Here is a 23,149-nt window from a genome sequence, read left to right as displayed (position 1 = left end):
TATTGCACATGGCTAAATATATTCACTCCGAAACAAATTCAGTTCAGTTAGATAACTAAAATACATTTAATATTGAGTTTTAACATCATTTTCCCCATAAACAGATATATATTGAAGTGAGGGACAGTGAGTGAGTGGAACCAATATAATATTTAAATGACAAAATACAAAATATTGAAAAGGGTAGCAGATATTCAGTATAAATGACTAGAAAGTGGTGCAAACATTGTGGCATCAACTCACCATTTTTATCTAAAAGTAACATGGCACCATGCCATAAAAAGGTTACTGACCTTGAGGTAAATGCTAATCCCTTCTACACTATTTTCATGGGATTCTACTTTTTTTTTTTAACTTGAAAGTGTAATTTTGATATATACCTAATTAATTTAATTTGCTTGTATGCATTGCACATTAAGGGTTAAGTAAGACACAAAAGGACAGAGAGGTCATGTCGGCTGTGTCTTTGAGAGGACAAAAGCTGATGCTGTTTTGCATGCTCCGTGCGGAATATTTTGAACACAAACTGACCGCCGAGGGCAGAAAAACTGGTTTTTGGGTTGTTGATCATTATAAAGACAATTCACAGTTGGAACTTGCAAGCTGGCCTGTGTGTTGACACAATAAGCAGAAGCTTGTGTACTTAAACTGTCATGAGGGTCAGGGCATTAAGATTTGAAGGCCACGTCACCTCAATATACTGTAGATGAAAACAACAGAACTAATGTTTAATATATAGTTGTCAGTATCTGTTAAAGTAAAATAGCACATAAGTGACCCACAACAACAACAAAAAATATTATCTGCTCATTTTCACCTTCCAACAGAAGTTTAGCCATCATAATTAGTCAAAATGGTGTGATGACACCAACACACTTAAAATGTGTTACAAAATTTCTTCTGGCACAAATGTTCTCACAGAATACAAACCATTTTAAAACTGCTGCATTGTTTGTTCAAATGTCAACATGATCTGTTTGTTTAAAAATATTTTGTGCTAATTTAATAAGCTACTTTCTCTTTCAGTCTGTAGATGGAAATGATAAGCTGAACTACTTCAGGAATTAATCATTTTTTCAAAATCAGTTATAAAACCAGTTTGGTATGTCTGCCAAGACATTCTGACGGCTCACAGTAAAAGATTTTTACACTACATGTAAACATTTTTTTATTTTGCTATTCTATTCACAGTCATATCAAAGCTGCCAAAAATGCATAACATTTATTTAACAATTTTGTAATCATTATTAAATGGATAGTTTATCCAAAAATGAATATTCTGTCAACAAGGAGATACTTTGAAGATATATTCAAACTATGGAAGTCTATGTCTACCCTCAACTGTCTGTAACCAATAATGGTCTTCTTTTGTGCTCAACAGAAAGAAAGAAACTCAAACAGGTTTGGAACAACTTGAGGGGTGAGTAAATGATGACAGAATTAGCATTTTTGGGATGAACTATCCCATTAAATGTGCACTGCACCTTACAACAGATTAAATTAAAAAACATCATTTATCTCCATCTAGTGGAGAACGTAAAGTATTACCACTAAGGACAGATACACTGCCCTCAAAAAGGAGTGTTAAGGCATACAATGCTTTACTGTTAAGTGTGTGTGTGTGTATTCATTGCATGTTCTCTTGTACAGGCTCAACAAAGTGTTCGCCACGGTACAGCCCATAGTGGAGTTCGCCCTGCTGGGCAGCGGCCCATGACATCTGTTTACTGCTGAACCGAGCTGCATAGTTCCCTTTTGAATCCACCACCACCACCCCGCCGAGACCGTCCACCCGCTCCTTCATATATGTAAGAGCCAGGTCACTAGCCTCCTCTGGGGTCTTGCCTAGAGAATAAAGAAGAACACATACTTAACTAAAACGTACAAGTAAGTGATTTAAAAATACAGTGGACTAACAAGTACATAGATGTTACATGGTGTTACCATTCCAGATCTCTCTGCCAGATGTACAAAAGTCAAAAGTTTACATACACCTTGCAAAATGTTAATTATCTTACCAAAATAAGAGGGATTATACTTTTTTTCATTTAGTACTGACCTGAATAAGATATTTCACATAAAAGACGTTACATATAGTCCACAAGACAAACTAATAAAAGTTTACATACACTTGATTCTTAATACTGTGTTGTTACCTGAATGATCCACAGATGTTTTTTTTTTTTTTGTTTAGTGATTGTTGTTCATGAGCCCCTTGTTTGTTCTGAACAGTTAAACTGCCTGCTGTTCTTTAGAAAAATCCATTAGGTCCCACAAATTATTTGGCTTTTCAGCATTTTTGTGTATTTGAACCCTTTCCAAACAATGACTGTATAATTTTGAGATCCATCTTTTCACACTGATGACAACTGAGGGACTCATATGCAACTATTTCAGAAGGTTCAAACACTCACTGATACTCCAGAATGAAAAACGATGCATTAAGAGCCAGGGGTGTAAACTTTTGAACAGAATGAGGATGTGTACATTTCTCTTATTTTGCCTAAATATCATCAGAAGCTACAGAAGATACTTACATGTTCCCCAGAGGACAAAATAAGTTGAATTTACCCTGATCCCAGCTCTTAATGCATAGTTTTTCCTTCTGGAGCATCAGTGAGTGTTTGAGTCTTGTGTAATAGCTGCATATGAGTCCCTCAATTGTTCTCAGTGTGAAAAGATGGATCTCAAAATCATAGTCATTGTTGGAAAGGGTTCAAATACAAAAAAAAGCTGAATAGACAAAGAATTTGTTGGACCTGAAGGATTTTTCTGAAGAACAGCAGGCAGTTTAACTGTTCTGGACAAACAAGGGACTCATAAACAGCTTTCACTAAACAAGAAAAAAACACAGCTGTGGATCATTCAGGTAACAACACAGTATTAAGAATCAGTTAAAATCTCTTTAATATCTCATTTGTTTCTTGTTTCTCCTCATACACCTTGCAAAATGTTACTTATTTTACCAAAATAAGAGGGATCAAAAGTTCAAAAGTTTACATACAATTGATTCTTAATGTTGTGTTGTTACCTGAATAACCCACAGCTGTGTGTTTTTTTTTTGATAGTTGTTCATGAGTTTATTGTTTGTCCTAAATAGTTAAACTTCCCGCTATTCTTCAGAAAAATCCTTCAAGCATATGTAAACTTTTGAACAGGGTCATTTTTATAAATTCAACTATTATTTTCTATTGTGGACGTATATGTAAATGCATTTTATGTGAAATCTGTTTTTCAGGTCAGTACTAAATAAAAAAAGATAACATGCATTTTGTATGATCCCTCTTATTTTGGTAAAATAATTAACATTTTGCAGATTCTGCAAGGTGTATGTAAACTTTTGACCTCAACTGCATGTGACCATGTAATGCACGATAAAGAAGCAAATGCTTTAAAGGACCTCAGGCCATCAAAGACATAGATGAGTTTGTTTCTTCATCAGAACAAATTTAGAGAAATTTAGCATCACTTGCTCACCAGTGGATCTTTTGCAGTGAATGAGTGCCGTCAGAATGAGAATTCAAACAGCTGATAAAAACAATACAATAATCCACAACTTCAGTCCAACAATTAGTGTCTTGTGAAGCAAAAAGCTGGGTTTGTAAAAAACAAATCTATCATTAAGGCATTTTGACTTTAAACCGTCACTTCTGGCCAAAGTACACATCAATAATAACACTTCCTTCAGTGTAAAAAGTCAATCCCCTGCTGTCCTCTCACATCTAAATGTACACACGTTTGTTTAGAACTCTTTTGGACTTCAATGAAGAAACAAACTCATCTACATCTTGGATGGCCTGAGGGAATTTTTGGTTGAACTATTCCTTTAAAGTATATGGCTTGTAAAGATTGAATCTTAGGTGGAACCAAATAAATCTTATCAACACCCTGCCCATATCAACACACATATAGCAGAGTTGACCTCTGCTGCTTCAGCAGAAAGACTTCCTGTTGTGTTTCCACATGCACAAGGCAAAAGCAGAAACACAGATCGCCTCAACGAAAAAAACAATTAAAACAAAAGGCTAACTTACACTACACAACATACAGGCTGGGTAATGAGAGACCATGTTATATGAAATGTCCTTTTGAGGATGTACAGGCAGGTTAATCTGTACTGTTCAGACAGCTCTATAACTCTGACTTCCATGTGTCTGCTGATTATAAATGGTGCTGGAGGTGGTTTTACGTAACACGTTGTATGAGACTGACTCAAATTGTTTTTACTCAGACCCATGAAGTGAGCAATGTTTACCTAAACAGACTTGAGGTCAAGCAACTTAATGAGGCCCTAGATTTCCAGTTAATGTGTAGCTGCAGTAATTCAAGCTATTTATTCACTAAAATGCTGCCAGGAATTGGTCACACAGCTAATCATGAACACATGTGAACCGTTAATATGAGCTCATGTCAATATACCTGTTGCTTCTAAATCAGTATTACAGTGCAGAATGATTTAGGATCCAAGATGTGACATTTACAGATGACATGCAGTAATAATAAAACTGCCTATTACAAGTGCACAGTACACGGGAAGAAAGCTATCAGATGGTCATATGGCTAGATTAGCATTTACAATAATTAAGTCTAGTAAAATGTACTATAGGGCACTATCACAAATTTTTTCACAAAATTTCTAAAGCTTGCAATCGTGCTCAGTTATATATTTTAGAGTTTCAGTTATTTTATCTAGGAACTAGTTTAACATTTTTATTACAATCTATCATGTTTTTGACCATTTTTAACTCTAGTTGTCTCTTACAATGTCCTAGTTATTCTGAGCAATGTTTTCATTACTTGCTCACCATGTACTATATATTAAATTTAATACCAAAGTCCTTCGATATTATTTTTTACTACATTTGGCAGTCACTTGTTTTGAGACACAGATATTATAACTTGTGTTATTAAGAAAAGTAGTACGTAAGACATCAAATGTAACTATTGCCATAGACAATTATGAAATACACTCCGGTACAAAAGTTTAAAGTTTTGAAAGAGGTTTCTTATGCACACCAAGGATGCATTTATTTAAACAAAAATACAGTAAAAATAGCTAAATTGTGAAATATTATTAAAGGGGTCCTATTATGCTCTTTTACAAAGTCTTGATTTTGTTTTGGGGTGTACTAGAACATGCTTTGATGCTTGGTGGTTTGAAAAACGCATTATTTTTAACATAATTTACATTATTACAATACATTTCTCTCAGCCTGGCACATATAGCTCGATTAGTTCCAGGTTTAATGAAGGCCCGCCTTCCGGAAAACTAAATGTGTTGTGATTGGTTAGCTGTCCCACTGCATTGTGATTGGCGAACAGCTTAGACAGCGTTTCAGTACTGCCATCCCCCTTGTCAAAGAAGTAAGTTCTGTGTACAACTATTAGCCCAAGCTAGATTAAAGTGATTCTTATGTTTTAAAAGACTGATTTAAAGGACTGATGAGGAGAAACACCCGTCTATGCCGTTCTAAAGCTTGGGAGTGCTAGAATAAATGTTAGAAAGTTATATACACCTAGGATGCATGGAGGGTGAGTAAATATCTGCTACAGTAGTGTTGGGTCCAATCATCAGTCTGCGAGATCACTGATACATGATATTATCGTGCTAATGTATTTAATTATTTACATACTTAGTTTTATTGCCCGAAACCAGCTCCAGCATAAGGCTAAAAGCAGCCTAACATTATCAAAGAACATCATCACTGATCAGCCTAGCCTATTCTAGTGCTAGTTTATGCATTTTGAAAACACACTTGCGTTGTAAGTAAAGCTATCTACACTGTATGATGAATAAATCTCTTACCACACACTGCACACGTCTGCGACGTGTTACAGCTCTGATGCGGCAACCGGAGTAGATCACGGCTTCGACGCGTGTTTCGACCCCCCTGTACTGCACACGTCCGTGACGCGTTACAGCTCTGAAGCGGCCACTCTAGTCAATGCTTGTGTTTATACCTGCCACGCTGTGGCTCGTTGAAGCGGTTCTCCACGCTGCATCGCTAAAGTTAGGCTAATGCCCCACCTCGTCCCTACCCTTCCTCCAACAATTCGAATTTCCGTGGGTGGGATTTAATTTGATGATATTCTAATGGACCACGTTGTGACATCATTGCATGCGGAAAACAAACACTGTAGTCCAAAAGAGCCATTCGTTGTAGTTCTTGAAAATTAATTTTTTTAAAAACAAAATATCTCCTTTTGGAGTGGACTTTGAGATTTGTAACTTTGTAGATCTTTTTTATGCCCAAAGATACACACCACACACTGTCTAAAGTTCAAAAAGTGAAAAAGCATAATAGCACCCCTTTAACATTTAAAATAGCTGTTTTGATAGATTTTGAATAGATTTTAAAATTTAATTTATTCCTGTGATGGCAACGCTGATTTTTCTGCAGCCATTATTCCAGTCTTCAGTGTCACATGACTCTTCTGAAATCATTGTAATATGCCAATTTGGTGCTCAAAAAAGATTTCTTATTTTCAATGTTGAAAACAACTGTGCTAATATTTTCTACTTAATATTTTTTGTGGAATCTGTGATAGATTTTTCAGGATTCCTTGATGAATAGAAAGTTCAAAATAACACCATTTATTTAAAACAGTTTTTTTGCAGCATTATATATGTCTTTACTGTCACTTTTACTGCTTGTCCTTGCAGTTTAAAAGCATTATATTATTTTTTAAAAATACTGCTAATACAACTGACCAGAGAGTAGAAAGCATATTGTTCATGGTTAAAATAAATATTCTGTGTAATAAATATGGTAATTTTGTTCACTAAAAAAATGCCCCCAAAGCTTTGTTTGTTAAAATGCTAAATAAGTTGTACTGATCTTGTAACACATGCCTTGTTCCATGTGGAAGAGAATGAGTCTAGACAGCGTGACCTTCATGATGGCTTCCCCATGGCCTGTGGGTGAGACAGCCCCAATATTGTTATCTGCATAGCCCCCACATCCTGAAAATCACAAGAAGAAACACAAATCCAAAGTGAGATCTTTCCTTTACACAAACTCACACTCAGCAAACCTATTGCTCCCGATAACCCCTTAGCACTCCTGTAAAATTTAACTAAATGCTAAGTGTACCATGGGTGTTACAGTGTAACACTAACAGGATAAACTTCCACCTGTTTGAGGCAAACCCTGATAGTATTTGCTGCATAAAGGTTAAAAAAGGAGCTGTCTTTTTACGTTTGCTTATTTACTCACTTACTAAAGCAGACAACACAGGCAGAGTCTGTTCTCCTGTTTACCCAGCTCTTAACTAGTGTGTATGTCTGATTCCCACAGGTTAAAATGTGTCCTGAGAGAATGTGTATGTGGAGGGTGATGTGGTGTGGTGTGCTGTGCTGAGCTGGGATTAGATCTGTTTGAATATTAACTCAGCAGGCAACAAGCTCTCATGAGCAGCTGAAAATTACACACATTCTTGCATGTCCAAAGGTCAGAGTTCAACCCCTGTCATATCAGCTGCTTAGGGTTTCTTGTCCAAATAAAGAAGAAGTGTGTCATTTTTCAAAGTTAAAATACTTCTATTTCAGTTAAATACACAGAAACATATATGTAAAGCCATTGTAAATGGATTCCTTCAAAAAAAAAAAAAGTGTTAACAATGGAGTTTTGTGGTGTAAATCAAATTAAATCAAGACCCCTAACATACATTACAACTCAGCAGGTTTGGATTTACCAACACACGGCGTGTCTCCCACACGACCCTCCATTTTATTTAACATTCCACCAGTGGATGTGGCACAAGCAATGTTTCCGTCTTTGTCCACAGCTACTGCACCAACTGTTCCCATCTTGCCCCTGAAACACATGCATACAAAATGTCTTACTCATTCTGGTAGCCAAGGAATAGTTCATCAAAAAGAAAGAAAGAGAAAGAAATCAGACAACATGGAAAAACATAGAGGAACGGCATGTTTTGCAATTACTATACATTTAAAATGAATGCACATTATTGAAAAAGCATATTTTATATAAAGTTATATACAAGTTATAAAAATTTAACTTTGGGATCACAGGAGAAAATTACATTTTTAAAATATATTCATTTAAAAATAAATTTTAATAATACTTCACTGTTTTTACTGTTTCACGAGTTCACCCTTACATCTAATCTGGTTGAGTAAACAGTAAGCATATTTTGGCGTGCTTTCCTGGGGGAGGGCTCCGAGCCCGGAACATGGCCCGAACCCAGAGAACTCCCCCCATCCCAAGTATAGGATGAGGATAGATTAAGAATGAGGAGTTGGGGTGGAGGGGGGATGCCGAAAAAACAGTCGAATGACGGAGGTAAGACGGCTGTGTGCATATATATGACTTGTGCTAGTTGGATGATTAGCTAGACGAGTTGCACCTGAGCCAAATTAGTTGATTATCTGATCGTGCTCCTCCCGAACTTTGTTATCAAACATCATTTAAAATCAATGTAGCCTTGGTGAGCATAAGAGACTTCTTAAAAAAAAAAAAAAAAAAAAAAAAGAAAATCAATCACTCTCAGTTATTCCAAACCTTTCATTGGTTGTGTGTGTGTGTGTGTGTGTGTGTATATATATAATCTTTTGTATTTCAGAGCAGAAATAAAGTCTTTTTTATTTCTGGGTGAACTATCACTTTAACTAATGTTGCAACTCTTTCTTCTGAGTTGAAGTTCTAGACATCAGACATCTTATGCCAAAAGCGTTATGTCAGCACTTTGTACCGGTTTTCATTACATAAAAGCTTTACATTTGGCATTCTACTGGGTTGGCATCTGGGTTCAAGTTCTTCTTCCAGCGCATCTTGGCATAGTCTGTGATCAATGACTCCTCAGGAACTTCCGGTACACCCATGCTTCTGGCAAACTTAGAGGCCCCTTCAGCTGTCAGACACAAGTGTTTGGTCTCCAGAGAAAGGACAGACATTATTCACATTATTACTTTGATTATTTTAAATGCAAAGTGTTGCAAAATCATCTAATGCCTGCAAATAATGCAAAAAAGCAACTGACAGCATATAGCCTGGTATTCTTTAGTTAATGTGTATCTAACACTTTTTGTTTTTAATTTTAGTTGCTGTAGGTTACACAAAGCTAGATCTGTACTTGGTGTTTATGTATAGTATTTGGGAATACGTTATGCATTTTACAACAATACCTTCTCCATGACAAGCCTGGCCAGGTGCACTGGGTTAGCAATTCTTCTGACCGCTGAAACAGCCCCACTATCTAGAGTCCTGCCATCCATTACCATTGCATCCATCTCCACCTCCCCCTTCACATTTAGCACTGACCCCCGACCTATGATAATTGGGCATAACCTGAGTTTTCTATTTCCCCTGAATGAAGTATTAGGCAAGAAGTATGAGAGTTTTTAACTGATTGGTACCTGCATTGAATCTCGGGTTGTTCTCCATCAGGGCCACTGCTTCTACCACGGCATCCATGGCACTTCCACCCTTCTGGAGGATGGCATACCCAGTCCTGGCTGCCTCCTTTACACCGATAGTAGAGAGTTCAGCTCTTTCTTTAGGAATATGACCAGCACCTCCATGCACCGCCACTACAGGCAGCATAGCTGTCCACAAATACTTGATTGAGAATGATATTGAGAAGACAAAAGTGAGAGAAAAAAATGTGTATTTAACTGTTGTATCAAGGCAGTATCACTTGCAATGGTGATTTTTTTTTAACCTACTAATTTAAACCGTTTTATTACTTTGACCTAGATATCAAACCAGCTGCAAAACACGCATAATTGTATTCATTACGTTGCATAAAGTTAAACTCCCTGCCCATGATATATGCCAAGTACAAGTCTGTGGTATGTAATAACATTACTATCATCATAAATCTGTCAACGGCTACTGTATTTCCGCAGGTAAGTTACAATCTGCAATGTCAGCATACTGAACAACTAAAATTTCAGGTAATTTACAACTAGATGTCAAACTGCGTTAATCATTTAGTTTACAAGCTGTGATCAGCTAAATCCCGTCATCAAATAAAGTGCTCTGTGAATCATCTGGAAGAGCAGTAAAGATTCATCTCACTCAGCTGATGACCAGATCTAAATGCAGCATTTTTGTAATTCTGGGCCACATACGCATGCAATGATAAAAAAACGATATTTAACAAGGGTTCCTCACCAGATTTACGACTAACGACTGGAATATGAAATCACAGACAGCAGATGCACTTTGAAAGCTGAAGAACCTATAGATGCGTGACAGGGTTATAACACACTCCAGACACGTCAACGCGCCCACAGAGAAAAATCAAAATAAAAGTCCGCTCTTTAACCACTACATTAGTGCTTAAAAACTGGACATGCAAACAGACAGGAAGAAAGCACAAAATGCAAAACACCGACCTTATATTACAACCAGTCTAACATCATGCAACCGTTTATATCTGAGATTAAAACTAGGATTAAAATCATCCCATATGTCATATGCGAAGACAGATTAAATGCACGTTTAGCTAGTCTATGGAGTAGCCTACATTAATAGTGATAATAATAATGATAACTGCTCAGCATTTTATTACCAAATTCATTATTTGACTGCTGCATTATGTACATAGCCTACTTATTATATTATTTACTTATATTAAGTTATTTAAAACATTTTACCAAATCTATCGTAAAAGTGTCGCCTTAAAACTTTAAGTTAAAATGTTAGTTATTAACTGCAAACTTGAATATTTGAGTTAGCATATCTAAACAAGAATATCTCAGGAGAGTTATTCTAAAATTTAAATTGTAATACTTTTGCAACATTCATGTTTTTTAATGGTTATTAACCAGTTTTATGATCGTACAAAATGTGTTCCTAATCATTTAAATGGCAGCAAGGCACTGTTGGCAAATTGGGACATTGTAGGAAAAGGATTTAGGGAAATTAGAATTATTATCCCATATATATCCCATATAACTACATCACAATCACATCACAATTTTAATTTATAGGTGTTTACCAAGTAGCTGGTTTTAATTGGTCTCCCAGCCTGGCTGATCATGCAGGTTTTACCTGGTTGAAATAATCAGACATGGCTGTCATGTAGGCTAATAAAATATTTGTCATGGGACTGAATTTGTATTTAAAGTGATTACAATTTAATAAAATCTTTAGGAATGGCAGTTATATAATGTTTTATTTCCACGGTTATTCAAACAAGGAATAAATTCTATACAGAAAGCGACATTATTACAAACTTTGATCTATCGCGGGTTTAAGCACAAAACAAATTTATCGCTATTATCACTGAAGCTGTCTACAGCTGTCTTAGTTGTTTATGACGAGAGAATGTAGGAGTTGCGCGCATACTGATGAGTTTCAGCGATGACTCATCTGAACGCCTCTGATTGGCCATAGCATTTCTAAGCGCAACAGAATCGTGTGTGATTGGTTATAAAGCGCAACACTGTAAAAATGCCTAAAAAGAATTACGGATCCGCAGTGGCCGCTTTCTATTCATTTTCACGTTGTTAGCAGCAGACGTAATATATTTAATTTGTTTGTGCAGTGGCATTTTTGTCCAATTTAGTGGCATACATATTAGCCTTACACACGCTCCGCCTATGTTAAGTCTTAAAAACTTTTAGCCAACTTTTAGCATTTAGCCAAAGTGTAAGCAGTCTTACTTTTTTGATTCAACTGAGACTAATCTATGTTTTTAAGTAACTAAATAAGAAAAATATATGATCAGTCTGAAAGAAAACAAATAGGTGACTTACTTTTAAGACTAGTTTAAAGCTTTAATGCAACCGGCTCCAGATGTCCCAATTTATATATGAAGTTAGTCATTTACAGCAAGTCTGTGTTTCTTAGTGTGCATTATTATCTACATTTTAGCCGCTCATCTGTTGCGTGCTGAATTTGTACTTGCAACACGCTGTTCTCAATCTCATCAGCGAGTCAGGCTCAGTGAATCTCTGAGCGTCGGCTGCTGCTGGATGCGCGTCACCAGCGCGCTGTGATTGGAGAGCGAAAATGGGATGCTGTGCGCGCGTGCAGCGAGCCCCCATTCTCAAATGAGAGTGCGCGCGGCCGTGTCGAGGAGGCGTGCGCGCGCTTGAGGGGCTGCGGTCCCATTGACTATTCCGTCTCCCTGACAGCGGCAGCATCAGCAGCAGCAGCGTTGCGAGCTCGAAAAACAGAGCTCCGCGCGGACTCCGCCTTTGCTCCCATCATCCCGCCGGAGAGCCCGAGCTCCGAGGCGGCTTCATCAACAAGCGCAAGACCCCCCTCGTCGACTTGCACATATCCTCCGGATCAGATATGGACTACCCTTAACTGGACCTGGAGGGGAGAGGCAGGCGGGCGGGCGGGGGTTGGGGGGGAGAAGAGAGACAGGAGAAAAAGCCGTATAGGAAGAGAAGCACAACCGTGGGTGCCCGCCGCAACGATGAACGGTTCGCCACGCTCGCGACAACCGCAGATAAGCCATCGGACTATGTCCTGAATAGCGGTTTACGTAGCTGGGATTGTGCACCGATCATACAGGGGTAAAATATGTCCGCCTCGGTGGGGCCCCGCGGCGGCCCTCGCCCACCCACAGCGCAGAGCTCCATACCCGAGCTACCGGACCTCAGTCACCTCACCGAGGAGGAGAGGAAAATTATCATGGCTGTGATGGTTCGGCAGAGGGAGGAAGAGGAAAAGGATGAGGCCATGCTCAAGTAAGACATCACGCTTCATAGGGAGCCTGCCTGTTGTAGTATTTGTGCTGCTTCTGGAGACCAAAAGGCAAACAGCTTGTGATGGTTTCTGTAGGTGCATCTGTTTGCAATAGTCTACTAATAAAGCCATCAGGCTGTACGCCTGCACCTGAACTCCTGTGTGTGTTTAAGTGTGTGTGTGTGGGTGGGTGAGTCTGGCCATGTATGTCCACTTTCTCCATCTTTATGGGCACCTGTCATGGATGAGCACCACTTGTGTATTCATACAAAACACATTCATATGAAACAAGCTCGTCCAGGTGACCGGTCACAGGTGTAGCTGTTACAGAGAAAGGGGTGTGTCGACATGCAAGAACTAAATATCTACAACTCGACACATCCTGCTGTTTTACACCTCACTGTGTGATGGATTCGTTTCAGGCAGCACACACGTCATGTCACATTATAAGTTCATTTATTCGACACATCATTCATTTATGTATGTATGTATGTATTTTTATTTTTTTTTAAAAATAGACTAGTGAACGTTTTCTGCACTGTTCACCACCAGTGTCAGGATTCCTGCCTGGTCACGACAATATTTCCGTGCCTCGTCATCATGATCGTCAGGATCCTTAACCCATTCATTGAAATCTTCCTGGATTGTAGTGCTTCAGTAGAAGCATCAGTCATAGCTTTATGTTTTCCTCATCTGTTTCTTTTCTTTTCTTGTTAGATCACTTTTGTATAGCAACTCCAAGAGCTTTACTGTAAAAAAGACTTTTTGCAATAAGCACCAAGTGCTTAAAATGAAAACCAGTAAACAATAAGAGATCTTTTTATGACGGACACTTGTCAGCAGTTTGCATAGGGTGGTTTATAATTTTTATTTTGAATGCCTATTTGTGGTTCATCAGTGCTGTTATCATGAGTGTGAAGATGCTTCTTGGCTTCCTGTCCACCTGCCATTTAGAAGCCATCATTGCTAATATTACATTAGTTGTTGGCCACCTTGAGATTTGAAATCAGATTTATGCATCTGAAATTGGTTCACTGAGCAGCTACAATCAATAACTTAACCACTTCTTGTCCTGTATTATTCATAGGAAATAATCATGCAGTTTTTTAATTTCTCAGTCTTTGTATGTACGTTTTTTGTTACTAAGCGCTTCTGAAAGAGAAATAAATAGCATTGTTTTTGAACAGAATTCAGTGATCTTTTGACCTGTTACCTGTGCCCTCAGTTACACAGTATTTCTCTTAGAGAGAAGAGACCGATCACCACATAATCTGTGTGCTAATCTGTTTTAGTGTGCTGATAAACAACTTCTCATTTTCATTTGCTCTGTGTGTGTCATGAGATCGATGTTTGAATGGGACAGTTCCTCACTCTTAAAGAAACTTCTGTCCTGAAGCAGAAGCTAGAGGTCGACCTCACAACACTTTTGAAGCATTCGGAAATACAAGAAGACTGTGCTATCATTTACTCACCCTTAGGACCATGTCATTTCAAACCTGTATGACTGACTTTCTTCTGTCGAATGCAAAAAAAAAGTTTTTTTGTACTTATTTATCATCACTATATGCACACAGAATCTACATTTTTGGATGAACTATTTTCTAAAAATAGCATTGCAGAATTGTCTTTATAACTCAATCTTCATTTTATGAAAATGCATGTTTGGTGAAGTTTGGTAATAGTAGAAAAAGCTATTTACAGAAAACGTTTTAAGGTTTAATATCGCTATCTAAAATGTGTTTGTACGTTTTAGAGAGGAGATGCCCATACAAGCAAAAACAGTGAACCTGGTCGGGAACAAGAAACCACCTCAGCAGAACGACATCAGGTAAACATCTCTTTCAAGTTTACATGCTGTGTTTCTCAATCTTTTTTGTTTTAAAGGTCCAACACAATATTTAAAGTTCCTCCTATTTAATGAATGAAAATAAACTCAAAAATTATATGTCAGTTCAGTGTACATCTTTATTTTAAGAGTAATATTTAATTAAGATTATATTAAGTACATATACATATTTTAAGGCTTATTCAGGCCCCCATGGAAGTTTGTCTGGTCTCTGATTGCAAACCACTTGCCATGTTATGTCAGTCATTCTATGCTTTGTCTGTTATGACTGCGGTTTCTGTAAATGTCAGACAGTGAGCTTGTGACAGCACTGCCTCAAAATGTAAGATTCATACATGATAGTGAATGAAAGGTCAAGGTTTACCTCAACAAGGTGTCTTGTGCAGCTGTTGGGTTCATAAAGAATGAAGTCGGCGAAGAATGTTTAAAAACGAGACTTACACATTGTGCATGCTATTGTGACATTTTTTAATACTTTAAATGACTGGTTTATATGTTTTCGAATCTCTCTTTGACTGCCCATTGGGGTCATGCTGAAGCTGCTGAGAGTGGCACTGTGTTGTAAATCAAAATCTTTTTTACAGTCGCATTATTTTTTTCATGCAAAAACAAGAAAACAAGTCCTGGCACCTGTGGTGGTGCTTTAGAGTGCTGACAGAGTAATATTTATGCTATGTTAAATTATTTATGCACACCAGTATTGCCCTGGTTCTCTCAGCTGAAGAATAAGAGAACTGCGGTGTGGTTCATATCAACAGACACAGAACATCTATCTCTCCCACTCGTTTCTCTGGTCTCTGGAGGGGTCAGAGGATCAGAAAGGCTTAGGATTATGGGCCAAGTTGGCCAAAACACATCTGTTTCTGTGTGGAGACCCTGGATGTGGTCACTTGTGTTGTCATCAGCCTGACCAAGAACTTGCCCTAGTAGAGTGCTGCAGTGATGATGTATTTTTGTAGGCCAATCCAGAAGTTAGCTTCGTCCTGGTTCACTTGAGAAAAAAAAAAAAAAATCCAGCAAGATTTTTCCATTGGCTTTTGGATTAAAAGAGAAAATAAGCTCTGAGAGCAACAGAAGTTTAGGATTCATACACATTTTGTTCATAATGATAATCTTCACAAATGAACACACCTTGTATAAAGTTTGAAACATAAAAACAATCACCAGAAGTAATGACGGAATGCTAAAATACTAACTCACTTCTGAGCTTTTGGCCTACAAAAATATGTTATCCTTGCAGCACTCTATAGAGTTTTTTCACGATACGCCATTAATCGGCCATATTGGTGGCACGGAACGTAAACAGTTCCAATGAACCGAATGAAACTTGCATATTTTGCTGATTATTGCTGCTGAAAATTGTCAATTATTGTCATGTTTTGGGCTGTACTAAGAAGTCAGACCAGGAAAACATTTGGAGTACTGTAGACTGCCAAAAGTTATAACAAATCAAAGAGAAGAGTGCAAAAACTGTTTGAGGAACAAAAGGCGTTTGTGGTTGTGGCCAGACTGAACCAAGATTTCCAGGGCAAGAATCTTGACAACATTCGTCTTTGTTCTTACAATTTCCAGTCAGGTAGGTGAAATATTAGACTAATATCTTAATTAATACTGCTTGTATGTATCTTTACCACCTGTTAACTTTGTCAAAATATTGCGCCCTTTCCTGATTACTAAATCCTTCTCTATATGATTCAGCAGCTTCCACACCTTTTTCCGTGGTTTAGACAGCATAAATTAGCAGAACAACGTATTCAGTAGTACATTAACTATGCAATCCATGCTGTTGTTTACATCCGAGTATCACCAATATGGCCGCGCATCTGGGTAACTGACCAAATCGTGACGTAAGTGCAAACCCTTTATTGGCCCGGACCAAAATGCAGTCATGCTGTTTATCGTTATTATCATTGCACCATACGCGTATGCAGAATGTACTCGATCAGTTACACCTACCTAAGACTTCTGGCCTAGAAATGTTGTTGTTGATCAAGGGATTTAGTAGATGGGGTAGGTCTATTCTGCTGAAGATCAAACAGAGAGTTGCTCTTATTGTAATCTTATTCTCTTGAGCCCCACTCCTCCTGTAGCCTGTGCTTCTGGCTTAGACACAAGAACTGACAAAAAGCCTTTAAAAAGAGGAGGAATACATGAATAGATAAATAATTAAATGCACAGGCATATCACACAGTAGTGGCTTTTAATAGCGCCCTAGTCCATACATTAGCACCCACTGGAGAACAAGCCTTCCGAATCCATTTGCTCTCACCCACCAGCAGGCCTCAGAAGGATGAGCTTGAGCTCACGGGTTGGCATGTGCTAAAGTCATGCTCCTAATTCTCCGGCTCCCACTCAGTTACTCTCTCACTTGTTCAGTCAGTGGCCCCGCTGCATTACCGAGTGTGTCTTTTGCAGGCCTCTGCATACAGATGCTGGAGTGGTTGTGGGTTTGATTGCTGTACGTTTTATATGACCTACTCATACTGAGCTGCTTAAACTGAATGATGCAGCTTAACTCTGAACTGCATCGGCATAATGCTAGCCTGTTAGCGAGAGCTAACTTTCAGTAATACGAACTAGAATGTTTTATTTTCTGTGATGTTGCTAATTCTGCTGATTTCAATATACCACCATTGCTAACAGGGGGCATTTCCTCCGAGAATGCAAAGGAGGCAGTGCCTCCCCAAAAAATATGACATTTAAAATTTTAGAAATTGCTTGTTTTCTAAAGCAACACCAGCAGTAAAGTTACAGCGAGTGTCCACATCTGTCTCGCCTCCCCTGAGCTCATTGAGTTTTAACAGACCCCTTAAAGTGTGTGGTGGGTTGGTGGAAGGTAATTAAAAATGAATGGGGGAAAGTCACGTAAGATGAGGCAATGCCTCCATTGCAATATGACTGGATATGACTGGTTATGATCGTATGCTGCGATTGGTTCATGCGATAAATTCTGCCTCTTGTGTTTGTGCACGTTCTGTGTTTGCAAATCAGTCTGAATGAACTTCTTTTATGAAGACTAATAAAAGCAGTAAGTAAACAACTCATACAGTTAGATATAACCACTTTGTTACATCAAAATGAAACTTGAAATGGCCTGAAAACATGATCTGTGGGAGTTTTTAGTGAGTAATCAGCTTGGTGGATCCATCTTCGTGTCTGTAGCCAGTGTTTAGCAAGCTTTGATGATTGATGATCCAAAAAAGAAAATGTGTATTTGTGAGAATGATTTGAGATCAGTTTAAATGAAAAGAAAATTATAAACCAACCAGTGTATGCCATTGATTTTCTATTAAAAGTGTACTTTTTAATTAATAAGTTAAATTGTAGTTGCGTAATTTCCAGGTAATGCTGAAAACCTACTAAATTATTTGTTATAGAAAAAGAAAACCTGAAGTGAGAAATATTTATAATTCATAAATATTTGTGACCCTGGACCCCAAAACCAGTCTTAAGTAGCATGTGTATATTTGTAGCAATAGCATAAAATCCATTGTATGTGTCAGAATTATTGATTTTATTGATGAAGTAAAGATCATGTTCCATGAAGATATTTTGAACATTTCCTACCGTAAATATATCAAAACTTATTTTTTGATTAGTAATACGCATTACTAAGAACTTCATTTGGACAACAATATTTAAATTCTTTTATACCCTCAGATTCCAGATTTTCAAATAGTTGTATCTCAGCCAAATATTGTACTATGTTAACAGACCATACTTTGGAGCCTGATGAAAAATGGAAAGCATATTTTTAGATGATGTGTGAATCTCAATTTAAAAAAAATTGACCCTTATGACTAGTTTTGTGGTCCTGGGTTGCATATAATATATTTACTTCCAAAACAATATTGCTGATGAAATAAAATGTATCATATTTCCAAATATGTGATTATATATCAGTCATCAGTACCTGGATAGATAGTGAGCAAAACTTTACTTTTCTCTCTGTTTAATAAAAAATGCTTACAGTGCATCAGATAATGAGCGCTCTGAAACAAATGTTGTTTGAGTATTATAATTAAATGTATGAATAGACCCACATAAACATGTCAGCATATCCCATTTAGAGTTAAATGCTGCTTTGAGAGGTGTGTGTGTGTATGTGTGAAGGCTGTGTTTCTTCACAACAAGGAGAGTGGGGAGTCCATCTGTTCCTCCAGTTGGTTAACTGTGCTAGGACACACACATTCACACACACACTCATTTCCTCACCAACTCACAAAAATATGCAGTCAAGCCGACAGGGACCCCTTACCATGCACTGTAATAATACACCCATCCTTGCGCCGTGGTGTCAGTGACCCAGGCTGTTTAGAGCACAAATGTTTTGGTGGATAATGGGTCTGCTTGGGAAGAAAGACCTTTTAACATGGAAACACATAAAAGTAAGGGGGATTACAGCTGGCATCTGTCGCCGTATTGCTGGGGAGTATGTTGCGAGCTGTTTATACACAAACGCGGGGTAGTAGGACTTTCCCAAAGCAGGGTCAGAGGGCACGTTTCTACAGCTTAGGTTATGCGACAACAACAAAATCTCTCCTGACATGCTGGATCTTCATACAGTATGTGGAACGAACTGGCACAACTGTTAGTTGCTGTTTAGTGTATATGTCTTGTATTCAGGAACTGATTTAATATGTCAGTAAATCAGTGTTTAAATGGTAAGGATGATGATTAAATGACTAGAGGGATGCAGGCAGCAGTGAGTGTACAAGCTTCCCTTGCTGTCTTGCTGATATTTCCAGATCATAAATGTGTCATGATCGCTACCACCAACCCTCCTGTGAGAATTTGTCCCAGGGAGATGCCAATGTGTAGCATGTGTAGGCATGCCAGGACATTTTCTTTGCCCGACACCTCCACTCATCTCTTAGTAATTTGGTTTTTAACACCGGCTATTCTCAGATGAATTGTATTTTCAGTTATAAGTTCTTCAGATGCGTCTTAGTTTTGGATATAATGTGAAGGTATGTCTAAGTAGGTCATGAGCTGGTTTAAGCTGGTCCTAAACAACTAGCTGCTCAAGACCAGCTCAGGACCAGCTTAAACTAGCTCATGACTAACTAAGGACCAGTTTAAACCAGCTCAAACCAGCTACCATATTTCAAAACATATTGAACCAGCATATGCTGGTTTTTCAACAGGGATGGAGGACCTGTGAGAGGTTTTGGAAGTTGATGAAAACGTCTTTAGGGCTACATCTACATTAATCTGGATACGTTTAAAAATGGCGTTTTTGTTTCAAAACGGTCTCCATCCATACTACCATTTTCCGAATGTGTCTCATCCACACTGAAATGTCGGAAAACGTTAAATTCGCCTGTTCATGTGTAAAACCTTGTGAAAAGCTCACTGATTTGATACAGATGGAACAGACAGAATTTTTTACACAATTCTTCAGGCTGGATAATTTTATTTATGAAAATATCCCACCATTCACTGGTGCTCAAGTTGCACTTACTAACTATTATATGTTTGGTCTAAAACACAGCTGCCCTCATGTTTTGCTGCAGGACAGCAATTGTAAGTAAATTTTCTGTAATCTTTGCAGGACTGTAATGAAGAGTGTACAAAGTAACATATCTTTAGCCACACTGTGAAAGTAGCACATAACAGGCATAATACCAGTATAAACATGGATATCCATTGGTACAATAAATGTCACATGACTAAACGTGTCATCGTTTTCAAAATTCTACATTTTCAGCATTAAATGGTGTTTTCAAATGTATCCACTTTTGAGAGCGTTTTTCAAACAGCTCTGTTTTCCTTTACAAAAATGCCACCTCAGAGTTTAATTTCTGAATTAAGTGTTTTGAACAAATCAGTTGAGTGAATGACTCACTGACTCACTCATAACTAAGGGTGTGTTTACACTTGTAGTTTGGTTCGTTTGGTTCATTTGGTCCGGACCAAAAAGGAAAATGATACATTTGGTCCTGGTCTGCTTAGCATTCACACTGGGATTTTTGACAGCAAACCTACAGATACCAGAAAGCACAGTGGTACGTTCACAACCTGATTGGTTGGGTTGAATGACGTATGCTGAATGACGTATATTTCATGACGGAACTCACGGAACACTCCAAACAAAAGAAAAAGGTGCTTAAAGTGGCGCTGTGTGTGTATTACATAGGTACCCATTCACTGATCGGTCTGCTCAGTGCCGCTTTAAGTCGAATACACCTAATACCATCTGCTGGACTAAGTTTGCTCATTGTTGCATGTATGTGATTTTATTTTCACCACCTGCAAAGTCACAAAGAGCATATAAAGGGCACTTTACATCTTACTCTACGTTTGCCCTCACTTTGTTTTGGATACACTACTTGTTTCCTTCATGAAATCATATGGCATAGCATCACATCTTGTCACTACTTACTGATTTTGGTTCGTTTATATATTTGGTCAGTGTTGCGTTTATATTTAAATCGAACAGCACCAGAGTTTGTTTGGAAGTGGACCGAGACGCATCTTTTTAGCGGTCTCGGTCTGCTTGTTTGGTGCGCACCAGGGTTCGGATGGCAGCGTTCACATTTACTCAAATGAACCGCACTAACAGAGCAATTGCACCAGAGTTCGTTTTAATCAAACCAAACATAAGTGTGAACACACCCTAAGTCACTTATTTTGTGCCTGAATGAATCAGTGTTTTAAACAAAAGGTTTAGTGAATCTACTGGCCTATTGGCATAACGATGTAACCTGCAGAAATATTTGCAGAAAAATCCTCACCACAGATTATCTGAGGTGATTTGAATAATAGCCCCTTTCACACATACAGTCTTTTACCATTAAGAGATCATGTGCATGTTCAAGCTTAAACCAGTGCGCGATGTCTGCTATGGTTTCTGGGTTGAACGACATGTTTTCTGCAATGGGGTTTGAGATACGTTTTCTCTTGTTTGGTGGGTGTGTCAAAATGTCAGCCCAATCAGCAGCGAAATGTTTATAAACCACACGGTATTAAACAGACACCTTGCACAATGGGCCCAAGTAAAGTCACTTGATTGGGTTGTTCTCTTTTATTCTGGATGGCAAGACCAGTGACTGTAACAACGAGTGCATTTTGCAGTATTATACACGTTTGTTTTTTTTTTTTTAAGATTTATTTTTTTTGGCATTTTTGCCTTTATTGTATAGGACAGATCAGATATGACAGGAAGCGAAGTGGGAGAGAGAGATGGGGACAGGATCAGGAAAGATCCTCGAGTCAGGATTCAAACACGGGACGCCCGTAGCGCAAAGGCGCTATATGTCGGCACGCTGCCCACGAGGCTGTCGGCGCCGACATTATACACATATTTATACCAATTTTATCAGGTTCCGAAAATTCTTTAAAAAGAACACAAAGAATCAGCTGCCATAGTTACAGCTCTTGCGTCATCAGAACAGGCTGTTCAATGCACCACCGTTTCTGTTTAAAAAACATTTTGGCAATGTTTTATCAAACAGGACCTTTTTTAAAAAATACCGGTAAATTCGTTACAGCAATTTACCGGTATGAGAAGTTGTAACATTACCAGTAAATTACCAGTAAAGTGCTCTGTGTGACCGTAGATTGAGTTTACTGGAATGAGCACGTACAAGTTCAGAACGAGCTGACGTAAGACGTCTACTTATCATAATCATAACATTCTGACGCAGATGACGGATTTACTTTAGAAAGAAATGTCATCTAATACAATGTCTCTGGGCCAAAAGCAGCTGCATGCATGTGAACGTTTTACACAAAATGAAAACATCAACAAAAAACTGACCACATACTCCTCCATGTTTACAAACACAACACTGGGAGGTGCAGCTGTTATTATCAGTTAACAATGTCACAGGATATACCACTAATTTGAAACTGATATGTGAATGGTGCTTTACTGGTAAAAAGGTGGAATTGCAGTGCCTGTGTGAACAAGCATTTTTGTTTTTACTGTACCAAAAAGTCGTTCCTGTAATTTTAGAGGGAATTTACTGATATTACAGTGTAAAAGGGGCTATTGAAATATCGCTGTGCTTTTGAAATGTATATCATTAATTTTGAAATGCCACTCAGCTAATCAAATTTGAGGACTGGAATTAACTTTTATATATTTTTTATATTTTATGAAATTAACTATTGTATATAATTTAGTACCCATGTGTGTGTGCTCTGTATTTGTGTAAAACTTATTGGTTGTCGGAAAATTGCTATGCAGTTGCTTATGTGTTCTGATTAGTTTTTAACATTTTTGAAATATTGTTTCTACACTGTAAAAAACAATTTGTTGAGTCAACTTAAAATTTGTAACCTGGCTGCCTTAAGATTTTAAGTTCAGTCAACTCAAAAAAAGTTTATTCAACTTGAAGTTTATACTAAGTGACAACTTAGATATTTGAGTTGAATCAACTTAAAATTTTAGGGCAGCTGGGTTACTTACCCATCTGTTAAGTTTAGCAAACACAAATATCTAAGTTGTTACTTAGTACAACTTAACATTTCAAGTTGAATAAACTTATTTTAGTTGACTGAACCTAAAATTTTAAGGCAGCAGGGTAACAAATTATTTTAAGCTGACTCAACAAATTGTGTTTTTTTTTAATTTTTTACAGTGTAGGTGGTTGACAGGTTGTTCTGGTTTGTGTGGTTGATAAAT

At 37.8% G+C, this 23,149-nt stretch overlaps 2 protein-coding genes across 15 annotated transcripts in view; one reads left to right on the top strand and one right to left on the bottom strand.

The window, feature by feature from the left end:
- Positions 1-1,151: 1,151 nt before the first annotated feature.
- On the bottom strand, positions 1,152-10,252 carry asrgl1 (asparaginase and isoaspartyl peptidase 1). 2 transcript variants are annotated; one of them, XM_051126683.1, is made up of 7 exons: positions 10,140-10,252; positions 9,380-9,568; positions 9,149-9,291; positions 8,742-8,896; positions 7,696-7,817; positions 6,854-6,964; positions 1,152-1,845 (listed from the first exon to the last, which is right to left on the bottom strand). In XM_051126683.1, exons 2-7 carry the CDS (start codon positions 9,564-9,566, stop codon positions 1,628-1,630), a joined length of 936 nt encoding a protein of 311 aa, XP_050982640.1. In that variant the 5' UTR covers positions 9,567-9,568; positions 10,140-10,252; the 3' UTR covers positions 1,152-1,627. The 2 variants fall into 2 exon arrangements, with proteins under 2 accessions (XP_050982640.1, XP_050982638.1); XM_051126681.1 differs by having other exon boundaries at positions 9,380-9,581; positions 10,140-10,248.
- A 2,090-nt stretch (positions 10,253-12,342) lies between these two features.
- Positions 12,343-23,149, top strand: part of LOC127175541 (regulating synaptic membrane exocytosis protein 1) — a 94,471-nt gene continuing 83,664 nt past the window's right edge. For all 13 annotated transcript variants that reach the window (XM_051126668.1, XM_051126670.1, XM_051126679.1 and 10 more), the window contains exons 1-2: positions 12,343-12,673; positions 14,425-14,499. In XM_051126668.1, coding sequence (XP_050982625.1) covers positions 12,507-12,673; positions 14,425-14,499 — 242 coding nt within the window. In that variant the 5' untranslated portion in view covers positions 12,343-12,506. The remainder of the gene's footprint in view (positions 12,674-14,424; positions 14,500-23,149) is intronic.

The sequence above is a fragment of the Labeo rohita genome, chromosome 13, assembly GCF_022985175.1.
Source record: "Labeo rohita strain BAU-BD-2019 chromosome 13, IGBB_LRoh.1.0, whole genome shotgun sequence".
NCBI classification, from domain to species: domain Eukaryota; kingdom Metazoa; phylum Chordata; class Actinopteri; order Cypriniformes; family Cyprinidae; genus Labeo; species Labeo rohita.
This window is presented reverse-complemented; position numbering and strand designations above follow the sequence as displayed.